Source organism: Pseudophryne corroboree, chromosome 8, assembly GCF_028390025.1.
Source record: "Pseudophryne corroboree isolate aPseCor3 chromosome 8, aPseCor3.hap2, whole genome shotgun sequence".
NCBI lineage: Eukaryota > Metazoa > Chordata > Amphibia > Anura > Myobatrachidae > Pseudophryne > Pseudophryne corroboree.
This window is the reverse complement of record NC_086451.1, coordinates 237,755,815-237,776,966: the sequence shown is the minus strand read 5'-3', so window position 1 is coordinate 237,776,966 and position 21,152 is coordinate 237,755,815. Positions and strand designations below refer to the sequence as shown.

The 21,152-nt window shown below is 45.8% G+C and overlaps 1 protein-coding gene and 1 long non-coding RNA gene across 3 annotated transcripts in view; one reads left to right on the top strand and one right to left on the bottom strand.

Moving 5' to 3' along the window:
* SLC7A3 (solute carrier family 7 member 3) overlaps positions 1 to 15,022 on the top strand; it is an 88,572-nt gene extending 73,550 nt beyond the window's left edge. For both annotated transcript variants that reach the window (XM_063937127.1, XM_063937126.1), the window contains exons 11-12: positions 11,745 to 11,853; positions 13,102 to 15,022. In XM_063937127.1, the coding sequence (XP_063793197.1) occupies positions 11,745 to 11,853; positions 13,102 to 13,229 (237 nt within the window). In that variant the 3' untranslated portion in view covers positions 13,230 to 15,022. The remainder of the gene's footprint in view (positions 1 to 11,744; positions 11,854 to 13,101) is intronic.
* LOC134948870 (uncharacterized) overlaps positions 1 to 21,152 on the bottom strand; it is a 413,168-nt gene that overhangs the window by 209,441 nt on the left and 182,575 nt on the right. The gene's annotated exons all lie outside the window — the stretch shown is intronic.

The window sequence follows — 21,152 nt, the reverse complement described above, 5'->3', positions numbered from 1 at the left end:
AGGGTCCTGTTCGCAAGCCCCACCACAGCCAGTGTACAGACCAACAGCACACCGCCTCCCCTAACAGAGCCAGAAGTAAGAAGAGTGGTGAGTAGGTGGCTGGCATCCCTGTTAACGGCTCGCTGGCTGTAATGGCGGCACAAGGGGTAGGAGCGCAGCGCTGACAAGCAGGCTGCGGCTCCAGGCTTCAGAGGCATACAGGGTACTGTGTGTTCTGCTGTGAGGGGCAAGCTGTAGCCACAGCAGACATATACCCATACTGGCAGCACTTCTACAGGGGTTTTAACCCACTGGAGAATAGAAATTACCTCAGCCAGTACATAAAAACCGGGAAGACCGCGTGCCATTAAGGGGGCGGGGCTTCACTATAAGCGAATCCATTAGCTCACCAGTGCCATTTTCCCTCTGCAGCTATACACAGGCAGACTGGCAGGGAAGCGCAGCTCCTCAACAAGAACCCCAGAGCACCTCAACGGTACCAGGGAGGGGGGGTCATAGCAAAGGGGGGGGGGGGGGGGGAGCAATATTTCATGTGCTAAACCCTATTAAGGGTACTTAGGGTTTGCGACCCAGCTAAACTTGTACTTTAGCTATAGGGGCGCTGTGTGGCTGGCTCCAATATACTCTGTGTCTCCCTAGAAGGCACTGTGTGGGTTAACTGTGTTTTACCCTATTTTCCTGTGTGTGTGTGTGTGTATCATGCACAGCAGAGTGTTTTTCTCTATCTGGGGGAACACTGCAGTGTACTCGGGATAGTACACATTCTCAGGCTAGTGGATCTGAACCAGTATGGTTAGATTCATTAAAAGGGATGACTTCAAATATTTCGAACAAATTGTCCCAAAATGAGAAGGAGACGCAATACTTAAAGCAATCTGTAGATGACCCGATGAATAGAGATTCAGTGGTCAATCCAGCATCTCAGACCCCTGCCATTTGTCCACAGAAGCGTACACTGGCCCAAATCCTGCAGGCTGATACCGATGATGATGATGATGATGTGTCAGACCCAGAGGAGGGTGAGGTGGACTCGGGAGTGGGGGATGCAGCTTTGTCACAGGGAATACAGGCCCTGATAGAAGCTATTAGGGATGTCCTGCACATTCCTGATAAGGTGTCAGAGGATGATGATGAATCCTATTTTAATGTGAAAAAGAAATTCTCTGCTACTTACCCTGCATCTAAGGAATTAAATTCCCTATTTGAACCAACTTGGGTAAATCCTGACAAGAAGTTTCAGGAACCAAAACGGTTACTCGCATCCTTCCTGTTTCCTCAGGATAATAGGAAAAAATGGGAAAACCCACCAATTGTTGACGCATCGGTTTCTAGGTTGTCACGTAAGATAGTCTTACCTGTTCCTGGGGCAGCCTCCTTGAAGGATGCAGCAGACTGCAAGATTGAGACCACTCAAATCTCTGTACACAGCTGCGGGGGTGGCCCAGACACCCACTATAGCGTGCGCATGGATCACTAGGGCCATTGCAAAATGGTCAGGTAATCTAATTGACGGGTTAGATTCCTTATCCAGGGGGGAGATAATTTTGCTCCTACAGCATATACAGGATCCTGCTAACTTTATGGTGGAGGCCATAAAGAACTTGGTTTACTCAATGCACGCACCACTGCCATGGCAGTGTCAGCACGCAGGGGCTTGTGGCTATGCCAGTGGACTGTGGACGCTGATTCCAGGAAAGGCGTGGAAAGCCTATCTTTTGGAGATGAACTGGATACGTGGATATCCAAGGCTACGGCGGGCAAGTGTACGTACGTACGTACGTACGTACGTACCTTCCTTCCTTCCGCAGCTCCCCCGGCTAGAAAATCCCACACTGCTCCAACTCTGCAGTCCTTTCGGACTGTGAAGTTTAAAAACAAAACCAAAGGTTCTTCTACGGCCTTCAAAGGCAATAGAGGTAAACCCAGAAAACCAGCAAATGCTTCAAGAAGCAAGTATGACTTTACAGGAAGCAATTCAAAAACTGGTACAGACTTAGGTCATTGTTCCAGTTCCACTTCAGTTGCAAAACAAGGGTTATTATTCCAACCTGTAGTTCCAAAACCGGACGGTTCGGTAAGACCCATTTTAAATCTCAAGTCGTTGAACCCATACTTACAGGTGTTCAAGTTCAAGATGGAGTCTATGAGAGCAGTGATCTCAGGTCTGCAGGAGGGGGAATTCTTGGTTTCTCTGGATATCATGGATGCATACCTTCATATTCCGATTTGGCCGCCTCATCAGGCTTATCTAAGGTTTGCCTTACAGGACTGTCACTACCAGTTCCAGGCCTTGCCATTTGGCCTCTCTACGGCACGGAGGGTGTTCACCAAGGTAATGGCAGAGGTGATGTTTCTCCTCCCCAAACAGGGAGTGAACTTTATACCGTACCTGGATGATCTGCTGATAAAAGTGCCATCCAGGGAGAGTGTTAGTCAACATTGCCCTCTCAACCCGACTACTCCAGGATCACGGGTGGATTCTGAACCTACCAAAATCTCATCTGGAACCAACACGGAAGTTTCCGTTCCTGGGGATGATACTGGATATTGAGGCACAGAAGGTATTCTTTCCGTTGGAAAAGGCATTGGTAAAATCTATGCATTCGCCTTCTGGAAAAGATGGTAGCCGCTTACGAGTTGCTACAGTACGGAAGGTTTCACGCAAGGCCCTTCCAGCTGGATCTGTTGGACAAATGGTCCGGATCGCATCTTCACATGCACCAGAGGATCCGTCTGTCGCCAAAAGCCAGGATTTCTCTTCTGTGGTGGCTTCAGATTTCTCGCCTAACCGAGGGCCGAAGGTTCGGGATTCAAAATTGGATTCCGCAAGCCTCAGAGGTTGGGGAGCAGTCACCCAGGGGGAACCGTTCCAAGGAAAATGGTTAAGTCAGGAAACCATTCTTCTGATCAACATTCTGGAACTAAGGGCCATATACAACACCCTTCTACAGGCATCACATCTTCTTCAAGATCAAGCCGTTCGGGTTCAGTCGGACAATTTGACGGCAGTAACGTACATAAACCGACAAGGCGGAACGAAGAGCAGAGCAGCAATGTGAGAGGTAACAAGGATTCTCCTCTGGGCAGAAAGACAAGCTCTGGGGTTGTCCACGATCTTCATTCCTGGTGTAGACAACTGGGAAGTAGACTTCCTCAGCAAACACTACCTCCACCCAGGAGAGGGGCCATCACCCGTAGGTGTCGGGTGCTTGACACGTCGGTGGGGAATGCCACAAATCGACATGATGGCCTCTCGTCTCAACAAAAAGCTCAAGCGGCATTGTTCCAGGTCAAGGTACCCACTAGCAGTGGCGGTGGACGCTCTGGTGACTTCTTGGGCCTACCAGATGGTGTACGTGTTTCCACCACTCCCATTGATCCCAAAGATTCTCAAAAGAATAAAAAGGGAAAAGGTTCAGGCAATTCTCATTGCTCCGGACTGGCCAAGAAGTGCCTGGTATGCGGATCTACTGGAGATGCTCCTAGAAGACCCGTGGCTTCTACCTCTTCGCGAGGACCTTCTCCAACAGGGGCCGTTCGCCTGTCAGGACTTACCACGGCTACATTTGACGGCATGGAAGTTGAGCATCAAATTCTAGCCCGGAAAGGGATCCCGGATAGGGTTATTATAACCCTGATCCAAGCTAGAAAGGGGGTAACGTCTAAACATTTACCACCGTATTTGGGAAAAAATACGTCTCTTGATGTGAGAACAGGAAATTTCCTGCGGTGGAATTTCAGCTGGGACGTTTTCTCCTTTTTCTGCAGTAAGGTGTGGTTGTGGGGCTACGTTTGGGCTCCATAAAAGTCCAGATTTCGGCCTTATCCATTTTCTTCCCGAAACAATTGACTTCTCTCCCTTAGGTTGACATTTTTGAAGCTGGTTCTGCACATCCAACCGCCCTTTGTACCTCCTACGGCACCTTGGGATCTCAACGTGGTGTTGCAGTTACTGCAGTCGGAATGGTTTGAGCCTTTACAGGACATTGACGTCCAGTTTCTTATATGGAAGGCCGTCACGCTGTTGGCCTTGGCTTCTGCGAGGTGTGTCGGAGCTGGGGGCGTTGTCTCACAAAAGCCCATATTTGATTTTTCATGAAGATAGGGCTGAACTCAGAACTCGTCAGCAATTTCTTCCAAAGGTGGTGTCTGCGTTTCATATCAGGCTTACTATCCAGCATACTTATTCCACGTCAGGTTTGCCATGTCCAAAATCTGTACAGGCCCACTCTACTAGGTTGGTGAGTTCTTCCTAGGTGGATGCCCAGGGAGTCTCGGCTTTACAGCTCTGCCGAGCAGCTACTGGGTCAGGTTTGAACACATTTGCTAAGTTTACAAGTTCGATACTTTGGCTTCTGAGAACCTTCAGTTTGGTAAATCAGTTCTGCAGGAACCTCAGCACTCTCCCACCTGGTTTGGGAGCTATGGTACTAATGTGGACCCCAGTATCCTCTAGGACGCAAGAGAAAATAGGATTTGAATTACCTACCGGTAAATCCTTTTCTCGTAGTCCATAGAGGATACTGGGCGCTCGCCCAGTGCTTCGTTCTTCCTGCACTGTTACTTGGTTAAGTATTGTTGGTTCAGCCGTTGCTGTTCTGGTTTAAAGTTTGGTTAGCTTGGCGTTCCTCTTGGTTTGTGTGTGCTGTTTCGGAATCTCACTATCCTTTTATATCCTTCTCTCAAAGTATGTCCGTCTCCTCTGGCACAGTTTCCTAGACTGTCTGGTAGGAGGGGTATAGAGGGAGGAGCCAGCCCACACTATCAATTTCTTAAAGTGACCATGGCTCCTAGTGGACCCATCTATACCCCATGGTACTAATGTGGACCCCAGTATCCTCTACGGACTACGAGAAAAAGATTTACCGGTAGGTAATTTAAAATTATATATATATATATATATATATATATATATATATATATATATATATATATATATATATATATATATATTTCTCTATCGTCCTAGTGGATGCTGGGGTTCCTGAAAGGACCATGGGGAATAGCGGCTCCACAGGAGACAGGGCACAAAAAGTAAAGCTTTAGGATCAGGTGGTGTGCACTGGCTCCTCCCCCTATGACCCTCCTCCAAGCCTCAGTTAGATTTTTGTGCCCGGCCGAGAAGGGTGCAATCTAGGTGGCTCTCCTAAAGAGCTGCTTAGAAAAGTTTAGCTTAGGTTTTTTATTTTACAGTGAGTCCTGCTGGCAACAGGATCACTGCAACGAGGGACTTAGGGGAGAAGAAGTGAACTCACCTGCGTGCAGGATGGATTGGCTTCTTGGCTACTGGACATTAGCTCCAGAGGGACGATCACAGGTACAGCCTGGATGGTCACCGGAGCCTCGCCGCCGGCCCCCTTGCAGATGCTGAAACGAGAAGAGGTCCAGAATCGGCGGCAGAAGACTCCTCAGTCTTCTTAAGGTAGCGCACAGCACTGCAGCTGTGCGCCATTTTCCTCTCAGCACACTTCACACGGCAGTCACTGAGGGTGCAGGGCGCTGGGAGGGGGGCGCCCTGGGAGGCAAATGAAAACCTTTTTTGGCTAAAAATACCTCACATATAGCCTCCGGAGGCTATATGGAGATATTTAACCCCTGCCAGAATCCGTTAAGAGCGGGAGACGAGGCCGCCGAAAAAGGGGCGGGGCCTATCTCCTCAGCACACAGCGCCATTTTCCCTCACAGAAAGGCTGGAGGGAAGGCTCCCAGGCTCTCCCCTGCACTGCACTACAGAAACAGGGTTAAAACAGAGAGGGGTGAGGAGGCGGAGCAATTGCCTGTAATGGTGATGTCACTCTCTAGGGAGTCGACACCGGAATGGATGGCTTATTTAGGGAATTACGTGATGATGTCAACACGCGCCAAGGTCGGTTGACGACATGAGACGGCCGACAAACAATTAGTACCGGTCCAGACGTCTCAAAAACACCGTCAGGGGTTTTAAAACGCCCGTTTACTTTAGTCGGTCGACACAGACACAGACAGGGACACTGAATCCAGTGTCGACGGTGAATAAACAAACGTATTCCTTATTAGGGCCACACGTTAAGGGCAATGAAGGAGGTGTTACATATTTCTGATACTACAAGTACCACAAAAGAGGGTATTATGTGGGATGTGAAAAAACTACCGTAGTTTTTCCTGAATCAGATAAATTAAATGAAGTGTGTGATGATGCGTGGGTTCCCCCCGATAGAAAATATGGGCGGTATACCCTTTCCCGCCAGAAGTTAGGGCGCGTTGGGAAACACCCCTTAGGGTGGATAAGGCGCTCACACGCTTATCAGAACAAGTGGCGGTACCGTCTATAGATAGGGCCGTCCTCAAGGAGCCAGCTGACAGGAGGCTGGAAAAATATCATAAAAAGTATATACACACATACTGGTGTTATACTGCGACCAGCGATCGCCTCAGCCTGGATGTGCAGAGCTGGGGTGGCTTGGTCGGATTCCCTGACTAAAAATATTGATACCCTTGACAGGGACAGTATTTTATTGACTATAGAGCATTTAAAGGATGTATTTCTATATATGCGAGATGCACAGAGGGATATTTGCACTCTGGCATCAAGAGTAAGTGCGATGTCCATATCTGCCAGAAGATGTTTATGGACACGACAGTGGTCAGGTGATGCAGATTCCAAACGGCACAAAGGTGTATTGCCGTATAAAGGAAGAGGAGTTATTTGGGGTCGGTCCATCGGACCTGGTGGCCACGGCAACTGCTGGAAAATCCACCGTTTTTACCCTAAGTCACATCTTTGCAGAAAAAGACACCGTCTTTTCAGCTTCAGTCCTTTCGTCCCTATAAGAGTCATATCTGCCCAGGGATAGAGGAAAGGGAAGAAGACTGCAGCAGGCAGCCCATTCCCAGGAACAGAAGCGTTCCACCGCTTCTGACAAGCTCTCAGCATGACGCTGAGACCGTACAGGACCCCTGGATCCTACAAGTAGTATCCCAGGGGTACAGTTTGGAATGTCGAGACGTTTCCCCTGCGCAGGCTCCTGAAGTCTGCTTTACCAAGGTCTCCCTCCGACAAGGAGGCAGTATGGGAAAAAATTCACGAGCTGTATTCCCAGCAGGTGATAATTAAATTACCCCTCCTACAACAAGGAAAGGGGGTATTATTCCACACTATATTGTGGTACTGAAGCCAGAAGGCTAGGTGAGACCTATTCTAAATCTAAAAAATTTTGAACACTTACAAAGGTTCAAATCAAGATGGAGTCACTCAGAGCAGTGATAACGAACCGGGAAGAAGGGGACTATCTGGTGTCCCGAGACATCAGGGATGCTTACCTCCATGTCCCAAATTTGCCCTTATCACTAAGGGTACCTCAGGTTCGTGGTACAGAACTGTCACTATCAGTTTCAGACGCTGCCGTTTGGATTGTCTACGGCACCCCGGGTCTTTACCAAGGTAATGGCCGAAATGATGGTTCTTCTTCGAAGAAAAGGCGTCTTAATTATCCCTTACTTGGACGATCTCCTGATAAGGGCAAAGTCCAGGGAACAGTTGGAGGTCGGAGTAGCACTATCTCGGATACTGTTACAACAGCAGGGGTGGATTCTAAATATTCCAAAATCGCAGCTGATCCCGACAACAAGTCTCCTGTGCTTAGGGATGATTCTGGACACAGTCCAGAAAAAGGTGTTTCTCCCGGAAGAGAAAGCCAGGGAGTTATCCGAGCTAGTCAGGAACCTCCTAAAATCAGTGCATCATTGCACAAGGGCCATGGTAAAAAAAATGGTGACTTCCTTCGAAGCAACTCCAGTCGGCAGATTTCATGCAAGAACTTTTCAGTGGGATCTGCTGGACAAATGGTCCGGATCGCATCTTCAGATGCATCAGCGGATAACCCTATATCCAAGGACAAGGGTGTCTCTCCTGTGGTGGTTACAGAGTGCTCATCTTCTAGAGGGCCGCAGATTCGGCATTCAGTTTTGGATGTTGGTGACCACGGAGGCCAGCCCGAGAGGCTGGGGAGCAGTCACACAAGGAAAAAATTTCCAGGGAGTGTGATCAAGTCTGGAGATTTTTCTCCACATAAATATAGCTAAGGGTAAATTTATAATGCTCTAAGCTTAGCAAGACCTCTGCTTCAAGGTCAGCCGGTATTGATCCAGTGGGATAAAACATCACGGCAGTCGCCCACGTAAATAGACAGGGCGGCACAAGAAGCAGGAGGGCAGTGGCAAAAACTGCAAGGACTTTTCGCTGGGCGGAAAATCATGTGATAGCACTGTCAGCAGTGTTTCATTCCGGGAATGGAAACTGGGAAGCAGACTTCCTCAGTAGGCACGACCTCCACCCGGCAGAGTGGGAACTTCATGGGGAAGTTTTCCACATAATTGTAAACCGTTGGGAATTACCAAAGGTGGACATGATGGCGTCCCGTCTGAACAAAAAACGGGACAGGTATTGCGCCAGGTTAAGAGACCCTCAGGCAATAGCTGTGGACGTTCTGGTAACACCGTGGGTGTACCAGTCGGTGTATGTGTTCCATCCTCTGCTTTTCATACCTAAGGTACTGAGAATTATAAGACGTAGAGGAGTAAGAACTATACTCATGGCTCCGGATTGGCCAAGAAGGACTTGGTACCCGGAACTTCAAGAGATGCTCACAGAGGACTTATGGCCTCTGCCGCTAAGAAGGGACTTGTTTCAGCAAGTACCATGTCTGTTCCAAGACTTACCGCAGCTGCGTTTGACGGCATGGCGGTAGAACGCCGGATCCTAAGGGAAAAGGCATTCAGGAAGAGGTCATTCCTACCCTGGTCAAAGCCAGAAAGGAGGTGACCGCACAACATTATCACCACATGTGGCGAAAATATGTTGCGTGGTGCGAGGCCAGGAAGGCCCCACGAAGAAATTTCAACTCGGTCGATTCCTGCATTTCTTGCAAACAGGAGTGTCTATGGGCCTCAAATTGGGGTCCATTAAGGTTCAAATTTCGGCCCTGTCGATTTTTCTTCCAGAAAGAATTGGCTTCAGTTCCTGAAGTCCAGAAGTTTGTCAAGGGAGTATTGCATATACAACCCCCTTTTGTGCCTCCAGTGGCACTGTGGGATCTCAACGTAGTTCTGGGATTCCTCAAAACACATTGGTTTAAAACCAGTCAAATCTGTGGATTTGAAGCATCTCACATGAAAAGTGAACATGCTCTTGGACCTGGCCTGGACCAGGCGAGTGTCAAATTGGTGGTTTTTTTTTTTTTTTTCTCAAAAAAGCCCATATCTGTTTGTCCATTCGGACAGGGCAGAGCTGCGGACTCCTCCCCAGTTCTCTCCCTAAGGTGGTGTCAGTGTTTCACCTGAACCAGCTTATTGTGGTGTCTTGCGCCTACTAGGGACTTGGAGGACTCCAAGTTGCTAGATGTGGTCAGGGCCCTGAAAATATAGGTTCCAGGACGGCTGGAGTCAGGAAAACTGACTTGCTGTTATCCTGTATGCACCCAACAAACTGGGTGCTCTTGCTTTTAAGCAGACTTTTGCTAGTTGGATGTGTAATACAATTCAGCTTGCACATTCTGTGGCAGGCCTGCCACAGCCAAAATATGTAAATGCCCATTCCACAAGGAAGGTGGGCTCATCTTGGGCGGCTGCCCGAGGGGTCTCGGCTTTACAACTTTGCCGAGCGGCTATTTAGTCAGGGGCAAACACGTTTGTAAAATCCTACAAATTTGATACCCTGGCTAAGGAGGACCTGGAGTTCTCTCATTCGGTGCTGCAGAGTCATCCGCACTCTCCCGCCCGTTTGGGAGCTTTGGTATAATCCCCATGGTCCTTTCAGGAACCCCAGCATCCACTAGGACGATAGAGAAAATAAGAATTTACTTACCGATAATTCTATTTCTCGGAGTCCGTAGTGGATGCTGGGCGCCCATCCCAAGTGCGGATTATCTGCATTACTTGTACATAGTTACAAAAATCGGGTTATTATTGTTGTGAGCCATCTTTTCAGAGGCTCCGCTGTTATCATACTGTTAACTGGGTTCAGATCACAGGTTGTACAGTGTGATTGGTGTGGCTGGTATGAGTCTTACCCGGGATTCATAAATCCTTCCTTATTGTGTACGCTCGTCCGGGCACAGTACCTAACTGAGGCTTGGAGGAGGGTCATAGGGGGAGGAGCCAGTGCACACCACCTGATCCTAAAGCTTTACTTTTTGTGCCCTGTCTCCTGCGGAGCCGCTATTCCCCATGGTCCTTTCAGGAACCCCAGCATCCACTACGGACTCCGAGAAATAGAATTATCGGTAAGTAAATTCTTATTATATATATAAAAAAATATATATACAGCGCCACTTGTGGGATAGATTCCAAAGCTATGTCAAACTATTTTAAAAGAGAAAAAATCTTTAAAAAACACACACAACCTTATTATAGGTGTCTGCCACCCCCTAAAAATGCAACGCTGGTGGAGCAATGCTAAAAATTGTGGAAGAAGTGGGGGATAGGGGTACCGGCGACCTGTGTTGTTTAAAAAGTATATACTAAAAAATCTTTAAATTTATGAGCCAAAAAATATATATATAAAAATATTCAAATTTAATAAGATATAAAAGTTAATAAATAAAAGTACAAATTTTCAACAGATAAAATTATATAAATATAAGGTAGGAGATAAGACTTAGCTTAAAAAATAGGCAGGGGGTCAGTGCAGGGAACCCAACGCGTTTCGTCACATATGACTTCTTCAAAGGGTCATATGTGACTAAACGCGTTGGGTTCCCTGCACTGACCCCCTGCCTATTTTTTAAGCTAAGTCTTATCTCCTACCTTATATTTATATAATTTTATCTGTTGAAAATTTGTACTTTTATTTATTAACTTTTATATCTTATTAAATTTGAATATTTTTATATATATATTTTTTGGCTCATAAATTTAAAGATTTTTTAGTATATACTTTTCAAACAACACAGGTCGCCGGTACCCCTATCCCCCACTTCTTCCACAATATATATATATATGTGTATGTGTGTGTGTGTGTGTGTGTGTGTGTGTGTGTGTGTGTGTGTGTATATATATATATATATATATATATATATATATATATATATATTATATATATATATAATATATGTGTGTGTGTGTGTGTATATATATATATATGTATTTTTATATAGCAATCATGTTTGGTTAGGTGCGCTAATGTGGTAACTGTACCCTACCATTACATGAGATTCCAATGTCCTGCTTGTACAGTACATGACCAGAAGCCATTTGAGATGGCGACTAAGCTGAATGAAATGGTGGTCCATATTGCTGCAGCATGGTATTGTGCACAAAGCAAGCCTCAAGGCAGTGGGTTTTTTTTATTTCTTTTATTTTTCTTTATTTTTTTTAAATGAATTATTTAGAATTTGAAATAATCTACTATCCTTTTCATGTATCCATTAAACATACATGCATAAGTAATACCCCTTCGCCATCCTTCTTTTCCTTAATACTTGCATTTACTATCATGATTGCGGAGCCAATTGAAAATTAAATATCAGCCATATATTGCAGTAAAACAGGTGATCCCCCAGTGACAAAGCACAGTTAGACACTTTCACATATGGAAGTAATACATCTTCTGCTTAACTTTGGTCATCTAGCTCTATTTATAATCATAGAAAATTGTAATACACATGACTCTTCCATGCATTCTTCTAATCGGCAGTAAATCTTATAGCTTTATAGTAAATTTTCAGTTCAATATGTCTAACAAACATGTGCATCCATTTGTTCAACAGGTGGCTGCTCTCCCTGTGTTGCCTCTGTTTAGTGTATTTGTCAACCTTTACTTCATGATGCAACTTAAACCTGGAACGTGGGTTCGATTTGCTGTGTGGATGGTTCTAGGTAAATATGCATTAATTTCTACAGTACCTCACTAAAACAAAATATATTTGACAGCTACAGTATAAAATATTAAAACACTAACTCATATTAAGTTGTCCATAGCTTATTACACAAATGAGTTAATAGGGGATGAGAAACTGGAGTCATTGGTTATAGCTTTAATATTAAAAGCACAGTCATAATTGAGGTTTATCTTCACAATTCATGTGGAATCCAGTGAACCTGCCATGTGGCTAGGATTTTTTGTATTTAAAAATAATAATAATTTGAAGCCTACATCTTTTCATGGAACCATGACCATGTGACCCAGCTTGTAGCTATCTCGCCTAGGGGGTCATTCCGAGTTGATCGCACCAAGCAACTTTTTGCTGCTGGTGCGATCAACTGTATTTTAGCATAGCAGGGCTGCGATCACTTGTGCAGCCCTGCTATGCTAAAAACGTTTTGTGTAAAAGAAGACCAGCCCTGGACATAGTTACCCTGTGCGACGATCTCAGCGATGATGTGGCCGGCTTTGACGTCAGACATCCGCCCTCCTTTCTCCTGGACACGCCTGCGTTTTCCTTACCACTCCCTGGAAACGGACAGGTGACGCCCTGGAACGCCTTCCTGCTGTCAGTCTTCTTGTGGGCGCCACTGCGACCGTTTTCTTTGTAACCAGCGTCTTAGCCCGGCGACCCCGAGCACGCCGCGCGTGCGCATTCCATACCCATTCGCACCGCAGCGAAAAACCGCTGTGTGTGTGTGTGAACGGGTCGGAATGACCCCCATAATCTCTCAATGTTCTAGTGCTGGATAGAGGGTAGTGAGGGACCATACAACTGGTCTGTTATCAGCTCACCCACTGCATCCAGTATATCTGTAATGAACATTATTGTGATAGGCATAGTGATAAATCATACAACTGACCCGATATCAGCTCACCCACTGCACCCAGTATCTCTGTAATGAGCAGTCCTGTAATAGGCAGAGGATAGTAAATAGATTTGGGAGGTGGTAAGAGTGTGCTAGATTTTGTAAATAAAGTCTATTTCATATGTATGAAATCTTCACAAAATAATTTAATCTGACCACTCAAATCTTTAGTTTTTTTTTTTTTTGTAGAATTAACAAACTTTGTTTATTGTAGTTAAGAACAGACAGAACCTTTGTATCAGACACTGGTTGTGACTCGTGCGTTTTATTTTCTCAACTTCTATTTCCCTCACTTGGATGTCTTTTAACCATTATTTTTTTTCTGTGCCTCAGGTTTTCTCATCTACTTCTGCTATGGCATTTGGAACAGCACTGAAGAAAAGAATGCTAAAGCGGAGGAACGTCTACTGTCCAAAAAACCCACCTTTCCCATTAAGGAGCCTTCAGCAACTTTTGTATGATGGCCATTTTGTACACCCCTGACTTGTGTGGTTTAGTGAAAGCTGTAGCTGTGCAAGTCTAGTATGAAGCCTGTTACTGGCACATTCAGTGTTAATGTTGACCTTTTTGGGAGGTTTATTTTTACTAAATATTCTTGACATTGTGACCCCAAGACACCTTTGCTGTCTGCTTAGACCCACATTATGCAAATGTGCACTAGAATGTACAGGCCATTTTGAATCCACCAATTCCGTATTGGTTTAAAACAACTGGCTCTTAAGTCTACCCCTCCCCCATGTATCTGAGTGGGCTACATATTCAGCCTAAAAAAATCCATGTTTGGCCATATTGACACAGTGCAGAATTAAGCATATCCTGCTCTCCATAGCCTTCAACCTTGCAGTGTGCCAGTATGAGCTCTCATTTAATTTGAGATTGTGATGTTCTTCCTATTCCTCACACTGTATCAGTGTATGTTTTGTTATAACCTGGTATTGTCATAAGTGTGCGGAAGAGTTTCACTAGAACAACCAGCAGTCGCTCAACCTCCTATTGAGCTTGTGTATGAATATACGTATATGAATTTAAAAAAAATCATTGGGATCAAGTAAATATGCCTACAAAGACTTGAAATTGTACTTGAAGACTTTGTGTTTACAGATACAGGAAATATTTATTCTGTTTTATTTAACTTATGTAATCAACTCCCCCTACTTTTAATTTCTAAAACAAGTGACAACCTAATTGTTCAAAATGGTTATTTCTATTTTTTACTTCTCTCTATTAGACAGTAGTATTTACCAGCTTTAATAGTTTGGTATTGTGGAAGTATTTTGTCAGAGTTTGTATGTGCACAAAATGACAAACCATTTTCTCCATATTTTAATAATGGAGTATGTAAATAATGAAAATTTGTTTTTATTTATTCTAGTCACACTACCATGTTCTAATTGTAACCTAGAGGTCACATAAAAACAAATGAAACCAGGAAAAAACGTAAATGTTACAAGAGTTTGAATATTCTTTTCATTGCATCTTGTGATTTATAAGGTTATGGTAGATGAGTACTATATAAAGCCACGGGCCTTTCTCTAGTGCAATTACAGTTAGTGACCATGGCTGTCAGGTCCCGCCAGGAGAGAGGTGTAATGGATGTTGACCAATGCTAACACGCACAATTTTTATATATTAATATTTGTTTCCAACATGCTTTTTGCTGGTTAAAAAAAAATCAACAGACGTTAAACAGACTTTCGAACATATTTTACTGAAAGTAAATAGTTTAGATATGTTTTTGTTAGCATAATTTTTTTTTGTTTTGTTTAAAATAAAATGCTTTTGTTCTTCTTTTTTTTTTTTTTTTTTTTTCTTTCGTGTTTACGGACTGATTTTCTCTTGTTTGCGTGGATATCGAATGAACAGTTCAGTACACCAGGGGGCTCTGTTAATGGACTGTATGCAGATGTTGTGAACTACACATCCCATCATGCCCTGCCACAGTTTTAGAATTCCCTAATAGCAAAACTGTGGCAAGACATGATGGGACTTGTAGTTTTACAACAGCTGGAGAGTTACAGGTTGGCCAGGCCTGCAGAAGACCTTTGTTTTTGGAGATGCCAGCAAGTTATATGAATAAGTGGTGGCATCAAACCTTCTATGACAAAACTACCAAACATGAAGACTAAAACCCCTTACCACACTTTCCAGAACACAGAAAGCACAATGCAGTATATTTGTAAATTAGTAATACATTTTAAGACAGTAGTACAACAGCCATTATTAATTCTGCTAATAAAGGTACAGAATATTTTTATTGTCCTGCTCCCTTTTTATTTACTGTATAAAAATGTGTGTTTTATACTCTACCTGCAATGCATGATGCTGATGTAGTGTGTAATGAAGGGGATCTAGTACCCCTCAGAATGTATTTTTGTAATAATAAATATCCTTTTTTTTTTTTTTTTTTAGTAGTATTGTGCTTTTTTTCTGTTTGAACATTACACTCAAACCACATGAGTGTAAAAAAAAAAAAATATATATATATATATATATATATATATATATATATTTTAAGCTTATCTGTCCACATAAAGGTTCGGATACATCCTGTCTCCAATATATTTCAAAAAATGGAAACGTACAAGATAAGCTTTAAAAAAAATGTTTTATCTGTCCATATGGACCTGAACCTCTATATGGACAGATAAAACATTTTTTTTTTAAAGCTTATCTTGTACGTTTCCATTTTTTAAAATATATATTGGAGACAGGATGTATCTGAACCTTTATGTGGACAGATGAGCTTAAATTATCATTTCTCTAACGTCCTAGTGGATGCTGGGGACTCCGTAAGGACCATGGGGAATAGACGGGCTCCGCAGGAGACTGGGCACTCTAAAGAAAGCAGCAGAAGCATGAAGACATCGAAATCGGCGGCAGAAGACTCCTGTCTTCACTTAAGGTAGCGAGCGCACAGCACTGCAGCTGTGCGCCATTGCTCCCGCAGCACACCCCGGTCACTGTAGGGTGCAGGGGGGGGGCGCCCTGGGCAGCAATTAAGGTACCTCTTGGCAAAATAACACATTTCTCTGACGTCCTAGTGGATGCTGGGAACTCCGTAAGGACCATGGGGAATAGCGGCTCCGAATGGAGAGTGGGCACAAAAGTAAAAGCTTTATGACTAGCTGGTGTGCACTGGCTCCTCCCCCTATGACCCTCCTCCAAGCCTCAGTTAGATTTTTGTGCCCGGCCGAGAAGGGTGCATGCTAGGTAGCTCTACTGAGCTGCTTAGAGTAAAAGTTTAAATAGGTTTTTTATTTTCAGTGAGACCTGCTGGCAACAGGCTCACTGCATCGTGGGACTAAGGGGAGAAGAAGCGAACTCACCTGCATGCAGAGTGGATTGGGCTTCTTGGCTACTGGACATTAGCTCCAGAGGGACGATCACAGGCTCAGCTTGGATGGGTCCCGGAGCCGCGCCGCCGGCCCCCTTACAGAGCCAGAAGAGCGAAGAGGTCCGGAAAAATCGGCGGCAGAAGACGTTCCTGTCTTCAATAAGGTAGCGCACAGCACTGCAGCTGTGCGCCAGTGCTCTCAGCACACTTCACACTCCGGTCACTGAGGGTGCAGGGCGCTGGGGGGGGAGCGCCCTGAGACGCAATAAGAACACGTTTTAAACCTTATATGGCTAAAGAAATGCATCACATATAGCTCCTGGGCTATATGGATGCATTTAACCCCTGCCAGTTTCCTAAAAAAAGCGGGAGAAAAGGCCGTCGAAAAGGGGGCGGAGCCTATCTCCTCAGCACACAAGCGCCATTTTCCCTCACAGCTCCGCTGGAAGGACGTCTCCCTGACTCTCCCCTGCAGTCCTGCTACAGAATCAGGGTAAAACAAGAGAGGGGGGGCACTAATTGGCAGATAATACAAATACAGCAGCTATAGAAGGGAGAAACACTTATATAAGGTTATCCCTGTATATATATAGCGCTCTGGTGTGTGCTGGCAAACTCGCCCTCTGTCTCCCCAAAGGGCTCGTGGGGTCCTGTCCTCTATCAGAGCATTCCCTGTGTGTGTGCTGTGTGTCGGTACGATTGTGTCGACATGTATGAGGAGGAAAATGATGTGGAGGCGGAGCAATTGCCTGTAATAGTGATGTCACCCCCTAGGGAGTCGACACCTGACTGGATGGTCGTATGGAAGGAATTACGTGACAGTGTCAGCACTTTGCAAAAAACTGTTGACGACATGAGACAGCCGGCAAATCAGTTAGTGCCTGTCCAGGCGTCTCAAACACCGTCAGGGGCTCTAAAGCGCCCGTTACCTCAGATGGTCGACACAGACCCAGACATGGATACTGACTCCAGCGTCGACGGTGACGAGACAAACGTAATGTCCAGTAGGGCCACACGTTACATGATCACGGCAAGGAAGGAGGCTTTGAACTTTTCTGATACTACAAGTACCACAAAAAGGGGTATTATGTGGGGTGTGAAAAAACTACCCATAGTTTTTCCTGAATCAGATGAATTAAATGAGGTGTGTGACAAAGCGTGGGTTTCCCCCGATAAAAAACTGCTGATTTCTAATAAATTATTGGCATTATACCCTTTCCCGCCAGAGGTTAGGGCGCGTTGGGAAACACCCCCTAGGGTAGATAAGGCGCTCACACGCTTATCAAAACAAGTGGCGTTGCCGTCTCCTGATACGGCCGCCCTCAAGGAACCAGCTGATAGAAAGCTGGAAAATATCCTAAAGGGTATATACACACATACTGGTGTTATACTACGACCAGCAATCGCCTCAGCCTGGATGTGCAGCGCTGGAGTGGCTTGGTCGGATTCCCTGACTGAAAATATTGATACCCTGGATAGGGACAGTATATTATTGACTATAGAGCATTTAAAGGATGCATTACTATATATGCGAGATGCACAGAGGGATATTTGCACCCTGGCATCAAGAGTAAGTGCGCTGTCCATTTCTGCCAGAAGAAGTTTATGGACACGACAGTGGTCAGGTGATGCGGATTCCAAACGGCATATGGAAGTATTGCCGTATAAAGGGGAGGAGTTATTTGGGGTCGGTCTATCGGACCTGGTGGCCACGGCGACGGCTGGGAAATCCACCTTTTTACCCCAGGTCACCTCTCAGCAGAAAAAGACACCGTCTTTTCAAACTCAGTCCTTTCGTCCCCATAAGGGCAAGCGGGCAAAAGGCCACTCATTTCTGCCCCGGGGCAGAGGAAGGGGAAAAAGACTGCAGCAGGCAGCCTCTTCCCAGGATCAGAAGCCCTCCCCCGCTTCTGCCAAGTCTTCAGCATGACGCTGGGGCTTTACAAGCGGACTCAGGCACGGTGGGGGCCCGTCTCAAAAATGTCAACGCGCAGTGGGCTCACTCGCAAGTGGACCCCTGGATCCTGCAGGTAGTATCACAGGGGTACAAATTGGAATTCGAGACGTCTCCCCCTCGCCGGTTCCTGAAGTCTGCTCTACCAACGTCTCCCTCCGACAGGGAGGCAGTATTGGAAGCTATTCACAAGCTGTATTCCCAGCAGGTGATAATCAAGGTACCCCTCCTACAACAGGGAAAGGGGTATTACTCCACGCTGTTTGTGGTACCGAAACCGGACGGCTCGGTGAGACCGATTTTTAAATCTGAAATCATTGAACACTTACATACAAAGGTTCAAATTCAAGATGGAGTCACTCAGAGCAGTGATAGCGAACCTGGAAGAAGGGGACTATATGGTGTCTCTGGACATAAAAGATGCTTATCTCCATGTCCCAATCTACCCTTCTCACCAAGGGTACCTCAGGTTTGTGGTACAAAACTGTCATTATCAGTTTCAGACGCTGCCGTTTGGATTGTCCACGGCACCACGGGTCTTTACCAAGGTAATGGCCGAAATGATGATTCTTCTTCGAAGAAAAGGCGTCTTAATTATCCCTTACTTGGACGATCTCCTGATAAGGGCAAGGTCCAGGGAACAGTTAGAGGTCAGAGTAGCACTATCTCAGGTAGTGCTACGTCAGCACGGGTGGATTCTAAATATTCCAAAATCGCAGCTGATTCCAACAACACGTCTACTGTTCCTAGGGATGATTCTGGACACAGTCCAGAAAAAGGTGTTTCTCCCGGAGGAGAAGGCCAGGGAGTTATCCGAGCTAGTCAGGAACCTCCTGAAACCAGGACAAGTGTCAGTGCATCAATGCACAAGGGTCCTGGGAAAGATGGTGGCTTCTTACGAAGCGATTCCATTCGGAAGATTCCATGCAAGAACTTTTCAGTGGGATCTGCTGGACAAATGGTCCGGATCGCATCTTCAGATGCATCAGCGGATAACCCTATCTCCAAGGACAAGGGTGTCTCTCCTGTGGTGGTTGCAGAGTGCTCATCTTCTAGAGGGCCGCAGATTCGGCATTCAGGACTGGATTCTGGTGACCACGGATGCCAGCCTGAGAGGCTGGGGAGCAGTCACACAGGGAAGAAATTTCCAGGGCTTGTGGTCAAGCATGGAAACGTCTCTTCACATAAATATCCTGGAACTAATGGCAATTTACAATGCCCTAAGTCAAGCAAGGCCTCTACTTCAGGGTCAGTCGGTATTGATCCAATCGGACAACATCATGGCAGTCGCCCACGTAAACAGACAGGGCGGCACAAGAAGCAGGAGGGCAATGGCAGAAGCTGCAAGAATTCTTCGCTGGGTGGAAAATTATGTGACAGCACTGTCAGCGGTGTTCATTCCGGGAGTGGACAACTGGGAAGCAGACTTCCTCAGCAGACACGACCTCCACCCGGGGGAGTGGGGACTTCACCCAGAAGTCTTCCACGTGATTGTAAACCGTTGGGAAAAACCAAAGGTGGACATGATGGCGTCTCGTCTCAACAAGAAACTAGACAGATATTGCGCCAGGTCAAGGGACCCTCAGGCGATAGCGGTGGACGCTCTGGTAACACCGTGGGTGTACCAGTCAGTGTATGTGTTCCCTCCTCTGCCTCTCATACCCAAAGTATTGAGAATCATAAGAAGGAGAGGAGTAAGAACTATACTCGTGGCTCCGGATTGGCCAAGGAGGACTTGGTACCCGGAACTTCAAGAGATGCTCACGGAGGACCCGTGGCCTCTACCTCTAAGAAAGGACCTGCTCCAGCAGGGACCTTGTCTGTTCCAAGACTTACCGTGGCTGCGTTTGACGGCATGGAGGTTGAACGCCGGATCCTGAAGGAAAAAGGCATTCCAGATGAAGTCATCCCTACCCTAATCAAGGCCAGGAAGGATGTAACCGCGAAACATTATCACCGCATTTGGCGAAAATATGTTGCGTGGTGTGAGGCCAAGAAGGCCCCTACAAAGGAATTTCAACTGGGTCGTTTCCTGCATTTCCTGCAAACAGGACTATCTATGGGCCTAAAATTAGGGTCCATTAAGGTTCAAATTTCGGCCCTGTCAATATTCTTCCAAAAAGAACTGGCTTCAGTGCCTGAAGTTCAGACGTTTGTCAAAGGGGTACTGCATATACAGCCTCCTTTTGTGCCTCCAGTGGCACCTTGGGATCTCAATGTAGTGTTGAGTCTCCTAAAGTCACATTGGTTTGAACCACTCACCACTGTGGAATTAAAATATCTCACATGGAAAGTGGTCATGCTGTTAGCCCTGGCTTCAGCCAGGCGTGTCTCAGAATTGGCGGCTTTATCATATAAAAGCCCTTACCTAATTTTTCATTCAGACAGGGCAGAACTGAGGACTCGCCCTCAATTTCTCCCTAAGGTGGTTTCAGCGTTTCACATGAACCAGCCTATTGTGGTGCCTGCGGCTACTAGGGACTTGGAGGACTCCAAGTTGCTGGACGTAGTCAGGGCCCTGAAAATATATGTTTCCAGGACGGCTGGAGTCAGAAAATCTGACTCGCTGTTTATCCTGTATGCACCCAACAAGCTGGGTGCTCCTGCTTCTAAGCAGACGATTGCTCGTTGGATTTGTAGTACGATTCAGCTTGCACATTCTGTGGCAGGCCTGCCACAGCCAAAATCTGTAAAAGCCCATTCCACAAGGAAGGTGGGCTCATCTTGGGCGGCTGCCCGAGGGGTCTCAGCTTTACAACTTTGCCGAGCAGCTACTTGGTCAGGGGCAAACACGTTTGCTAAATTTTACAAATTCGATACCCTGGCTGAGGAGGACCTGGAGTTCTCTCATTCGGTGCTGCAGAGTCATCCGCACTCTCCCGCCCGTTTGGGAGCTTTGGTATAATCCCCATGGTCCTTACGGAGTTCCCAGCATCCACTAGGACGTCAGAGAAAATAAGAATTTACTTACCGATAATTCTATTTCTCATAGTCCGTAGTGGATGCTGGGCGCCCATCCCAAGTGCGGATTGTCTGCAATACTTGTATATAGTTATTGTTACAAAAATCGGGTTGTTTATTGTTGTGAGCCATCTT